Source organism: Capricornis sumatraensis, chromosome 10 (genome assembly GCF_032405125.1).
Source record: "Capricornis sumatraensis isolate serow.1 chromosome 10, serow.2, whole genome shotgun sequence".
In the NCBI taxonomy this organism is placed as follows: Eukaryota; Metazoa; Chordata; class Mammalia; order Artiodactyla; family Bovidae; genus Capricornis; species Capricornis sumatraensis.
The window spans coordinates 17,194,396-17,200,395 of record NC_091078.1 but is presented as its reverse complement, the minus strand read 5'-3'; the positions used below and the strand labels follow the sequence as shown (position 1 = coordinate 17,200,395).

At 40.2% G+C, this 6,000-nt stretch overlaps 1 protein-coding gene across 1 annotated transcript in view; it reads right to left on the bottom strand.

Moving 5' to 3' along the window:
* Positions 1-640: 640 nt before the first annotated feature.
* Positions 641-6,000, bottom strand: part of ASCC1 (activating signal cointegrator 1 complex subunit 1) — a 109,832-nt gene continuing 104,472 nt past the window's right edge. The window contains exons 10-11 of the mRNA XM_068981828.1: positions 2,403-2,560; positions 641-1,351 (exon numbers count right to left, since the gene is read on the bottom strand). Of these exons, the coding sequence (XP_068837929.1) occupies positions 2,444-2,560 (117 nt within the window). The 3' untranslated portion in view covers positions 641-1,351; positions 2,403-2,443. The remainder of the gene's footprint in view (positions 1,352-2,402; positions 2,561-6,000) is intronic.

Genomic DNA, 6,000 nt, shown 5'->3' with positions numbered 1-6,000 from the left:
ACCCACTCCAGTATTCTTGCCTGGGAAATCCCATGGACAGAGAAGCCTGGCAGGCTACAGTCCATGGGGTAATAAAAGAGTCAGACATGACTTAGCAACTAAACAACAAGAACATATAAAGTTACATTTTCCAAAGACAAAAATTTTATTTCTAAAAAAGAAATCATACCTCTGACACTCAAAAGAAGACATCTTTATTTTCTGGCCAAGGTTGCTCAATGGTAGCTGTCAGAAAGAAGCCAGTTAGAAGCAGTACCAGATGAGATGAGGGCACTCAACTCCACAGTCGATTCTGCTATTCAGTACTACCCCTGGGAGCGCTTATTCCCATATGCCATTGAACAATCAGAAGTGATTGAAGTAAAAGCTCCACTTAAATAAAACCTGAATATTACCTGTAGAAAGCTTTTTTGGGAAAACAACCAACCCTGCAGGCACCAATATTAAGTCCTGGAAGAATAAAATAGCTATGCCAGTGAATAAGTGATGGCAGCACTGTATCCCGATGTACATCAAGGGGGTCAAACTAAAACTAAACAGGAATATCAGAAGAAAAACACAGTCACTTTATTTATTTATTTTTTTTCAGTCACTTTAGAAATCCATTTATTCACAAATGATTTGTGCTGTCACAATGATAACAAATCTGAGTGTTACATACAGTCTTACCAGTTAGTGGCCTTATTAACACATGGGGCTCAGCATCAGACTTCTCAAACAGAAAATAATAATCAGGATGAGACTAAGTAGTGAAGGAAAGACAGAGGCCATGGAGGGAGGAAAGCTGTGAGGGGGCAAGGATGAAAGGTGACAGTGAGGCTGGGGCTCCCTAGCAGAGAATGCGGCAGGGCTGACAGGTGGGGCTAAGCAGAGGAACCCCCACCCTCTGCTGGTCTGCAGCAAAGGAGTGCCTTCTGTGGCTGCCATTCTCCTGAGAAACTGCGTAGTCCTGCTGATATCATCGTTTCAATTGCTGCTGCCCTGGGAAGTAGACAGAAAAGAGCCACAATACTGCAGCTCCATCAGTGGTATGGAAAGGCAAGGGTTAGGGTAGGGTGAAGGAACAGGAATTGAAGAAGCATAAAAGGGACCAACTTCAGAAGAAAAAGGACAGATCAAAGTAAGAGGTTAAAACCTTTACCAGCTATTTTGCTTAAGTTAAAGTTCTAAATAATAAAGGAACCGAAAGCAGGGTCTCAGATATTTGTACACCCACGTTCATAGGGCATTATTCACAATAGCCAAAAGGTGGAAGGAACCCAGTGTCCATCGATGAAAGACTGGATAAACAAAATGCGGTACAATCGGCCCTCAACACATCCATGGATCCCACATCTGTGGAGTCAGTCAACTGTGGACCAAAAATATTCAGAAAGTTACAGGAAGGAAAACTTGAACTTACTGTATGCCAGCAACTATTTACATGGCATTTACATTGTATTTGGTCATTATAAGTAATTTAGAAATGATTTAAAGTATCCAGGATGGTACGTATAAGTTATATGCAAATACTATACCATTTTATATAAGGGACTTGAGAATCCACAGATACAGAGGGAGGTCCTGGAACCAAGGGAACCGAGGAATGACTGTATACACATCCAATGGAATATTACTCATTCTTAAAAAGGAAGGAAGTCCTGACACATGCTACACATAGATAAACCTTGAGGGCATTATGTTAAGGAGAATAATCCAGTCACAAAAAGACAAATATTGTGTGATTCCACTTATACGATGTAGTCAAATCCATAGAAATAGAAAGTAAAATGGTGGTTGCTGGGAGGCAGGGGGAAAAGAAGAGTTTTTTAATGGGTACAGAGTTTCAGATTTGCAAGACGAAAAGGTTCTGGAGATATTTCACAAGATGAATATAATTCACATTACTGAACCGTACACTTTTAAGGGGTTTAAGACTGTGAAGTTTGTGTTCTGTGTTTTTTACCACAATGAAAAAGAAACTCTGGGTACTGATTAAAAATTAGAGTGTAAGAAGGGAAAAATACAAACCTTCTAGAATTTGTTGATATTTGATCTAGGTGGAGAGATTAATAAGATCACACATTTGTAATTCTCTTAAAGTATTAACATTAATACAAAAGAGTTTAAAGGCTGGGGCAAAATCAGTAGGTATATAAGAAATACTGTGAGTCTGAGCTCCAGTGGGCTTCAGAGCTACACTTCCAGAGAAGAGCTTTGGAAACAGAGGTAGATTCTGTGAAAGATGAACAGGCATATGTTACAGGCATATGTTCTCCCCATGCCCAAAACTATCCTGGCTGACTGCGGTGACTGACAACCACCAGGCACTGTGGCATCCTCGGGGAGCTGCCCAGGGAAGTTACCGCCCAGTTTCCCACATCCCTCCATCGCTTAAAGTGATGAGACTTCTCCCTCAGCACCTTGTGAGGATGTTTAACTTCAGTGCTTCCCAAGATCCACCTCAGGAGAAGTCAATCTGTCCACAGGAGGCATAGTTTCCAAAGCTGTCCACTGTGAACCTCTGAGAGATGTGAATTGAATTGAGCTTTAGGGTACCAAAGTAGAAGTTCTCAAATAGCTGAAAAGGAAAAATAAAAAACCCAGAATGAATATCCAAAGAAAATCACAGACAGAAATAGTAAACATCAGATTCTCTTGTAAAAATCTCTTGCTGTGTGTGTCCACAACAATCCTAACAAACCTCTTATGCTTTGTTCCTCAGTATTCTCATCTGAAAAACGATCCTGGAGAGCAGGGATAGGAGTGGGAGTGGGGAAAAAACAGCAACTCTTCATCGACTGAAAAGACTCCTCCTCTGACAAAAATGCACTAGAGAAAGAGGTCTGAGAAGTCAACTCCAAAATGTGTCTATTGAGGAGATATGACCAAGAACTTGTAACAAACATCCTGGGGCCATACCCTGATTCACATGGCTTAACAAAGCTGCTTCTATGGACTTTCAGTTACTGACCATGGGGAATGTTAGTTTTGTTACAGCCAGGATAAAATTTGATATAATACATTCCTCTACCTCGTCAACAACATTTATTAGAAACAGTGACTAAAATAAACAGAAGATAAGCTTCCTGCCCTACAAATGATTTTGATAACCTAGCGAGGAGTTCAGAACACTCTCACACACAAAACAGCCAGGGAAACACTTCTATTCAATGATACAACAAGTACAAATGATAATGTTTATCCAAAACCTTTCATAGGACTTTGGATTCAAGCCAGCATCTTAAAGTAAATGCTCTTTACTACAATTCTTTATTTTAAAAGCTTTCAGCTTTGTCAGATGAAGGGATGAGCCACATTCTGAGAAAGACCTACTCCCGTGATGAGCACATTTACAAGGCAGAATGCAAAAAGACATCAGAATTCATCCCAAGAAAATTAAGCTACAATGCTTAGATAAGGAGTATCAAAGAGCAAAGGGCTGCCCTTTTTCTGTTAGGATGCAAGAGTTGCTCTTTCTTAAATGTCAGCATGATCCCAAGAAAGCCTTTCAGTACGTGAACCAACAATGCTTGAGTAGAACCTAAGGCTGAGACCTTTGCACACCAGCAAGTGACTGTCTTGTCTCTTCACTTATTTTTATACTCTCTCTACAGCCATGGACTTTAGCCATTGTCACCTTTTCTCTTCCTGCCATTAACCGCCTAGCAAAATGCTTGGGGTTCATTAAAGGCTAACTTTATAAGCCCAGTAAATATTGATTCTTCAACATGACATCAACTTGACCCCAAAGATCTATTTAGAGCTTGTGTGCTGCATTGTCTTGTCTTTCAGAAAGGTGATCAGCTCCTGCCTGCAATGATTTACACAATTAACCTCCCTTCCTGGTTTTGGCAGCATGTTCAAACCGTATCTACCCTTTTGTGTAAGAAAATACTGCCTGAAATGTTTATTGGCTAATCCCCTTTGCTGAACATTAATTTGAAGTGAAAACCATGTCAACAAGACTGACAGATTTGTAGCTTTACAAACTGAAGCCTTCTAGGTACAAAAAAGACATAACCAAATGGGCAATAAAAAACAAGACAAAAACAAAACTAAGAGGGAACTCATAATACTTTCAACGAGTTACTTTTTAGGGATTAGCAGCCCATGGTTCTCCTCTTTGTGCCTATGTTTCCATGTGATGGAGACACCACAGCCAGGAGCTGGAAGGTATTTATCTCTGACTTCACTTTGGCATGATTTGACAGGGAGATTTCTCATGCTTTAGGTTTGAAGCGAAGAGTAAATACAACTATGATGAAGTTTGCTGGGATGTGATTTCAATGTAGTAATTACAAAACTGAAACAGCAGACTGAACACAAATTCTCTTGCTTCTCTAAAGCAAGAGCAGTGGGTAGGAAGAGTGAAGTTCAGTCTAAACTTTCAACAGGCCATGTGGGAGCTGTGGACAGACACCACCACCCACAATACAAGACCATAAAGGGCAAGGACTCAAAAAGATGAATAAGTCAAAAGTACCTTCCTTATAAACTGCAGAGCACTGCTGAAAAGTAAATATTGCCTACGATGTTTACAACATCTCTCTGCTCTTTCTGAAGTGATGAAGTGAAGTGAAAGTTGCTCAGTCCTGTCTGACTCTGCGACCCTATGGACTATACAGTTCATGGAATTCTCCAGGCCAGAATACTGGAGTGGGTAGCCTTTCCCTCCTCCAGGGGATCTTCCCAACCCAGGGACTGAACCCAGGTCTCTCCCATTGCAGGCACTTTTTTTAACCTGTCCTTATTCTATCTTCATAGGCTGCCATCTTCTTCCACACCTGTGGTAACATCATAATCAAATGAATTTCTTATCCAAAGTCCCTACTGCCGTGTCAAGCTTCATCTTGGCCTTTTGTGTCCCCATGTCCTTGTTCTCTCTGTGTATTTATGATGATTTAGTAACAATCTTTCATAGTTATTTTATTTTTAGTCATTGTTATATCATCAGTCTTAAGCTTTTGTTTTAGTTTTGCCAATTATTTCTAGTGATTCAAATAAGCACTCTGGAAAAGGTTATTTTATGTTCTTCAAAGCTGAATTCCACTATATGCTATAACTGTAGCCAGGAGACTGTATATGATCAATAAATATTTGTTGGATAAAATGTGACAACAAAAACAAATGTTGAAAATGTCTGTGTACTTTGTGTTAGAAAAGAGAAAACATGGCCTTGTTTAGGTGGATATAAAGATTTTACTTATAGATCACCACCTAGGAATCCTTGAGGACTTATTCAATGGTATTATTTCTAATTATACCTCAACTATAATTACTTGTGAAGAAAAATTTTATTAGTAACAGAAATTTCATATATTCCTTTAAATTTCTATGTTTCTTATTTGTCAAAGGCTAGTCTTGACTCAAACTTTTGATCTGGCATGTCACTGAGCACCTGATGATGTGCATTTTCTTGTAAAGAGGCATATGACGTGGTGCTGTATCCCAGGCCACCTGGTTAGGGAGACGGGGTAAGTGTCAGAAGAGAGGCATGTTGATGACACAGCTGTGTTCACCTTGTGACAAGTTATTGTTATGTATTCAATTCAAAAATTTACCTAACACAATATAGACAGTAAAGGTTAAGTGTGGGAGGAGAGGTACAGGCAATCAGTAAATGCAATGGGAGGTAAGAAAATGATGGAGAGGGCTCGCTCTCTAGACAAGCCCTTTCAAAGAGACAGAAACTGAGTTGGGCCTTGTAGCAAGTCTAAGACTTAGAGGAGAGGAGGAGAAAGGGCAGCATGAAGGCAGAAATGGGTCTGGAGGGTCAAGATCAGTTTAGATGTATGCAGGGTTCCTAAAAAGACGCAGTGAGAAGCACTAAGGCTAGAGACATAAGGAAGGTGAATCAGATTAAAGGGCGGGGAGGGGGCGGTCCTGAGGGTGAGATTCAGAAGTGAGACTTCATTCTAGATGGTGGGAACCACTGACGGCTTCTGAGTAAGCTTGGGGCCCAAGAAGAAAACCAAAGGAAATTAATCTGGGTGTGATATATATCACGCTAACTGGAGA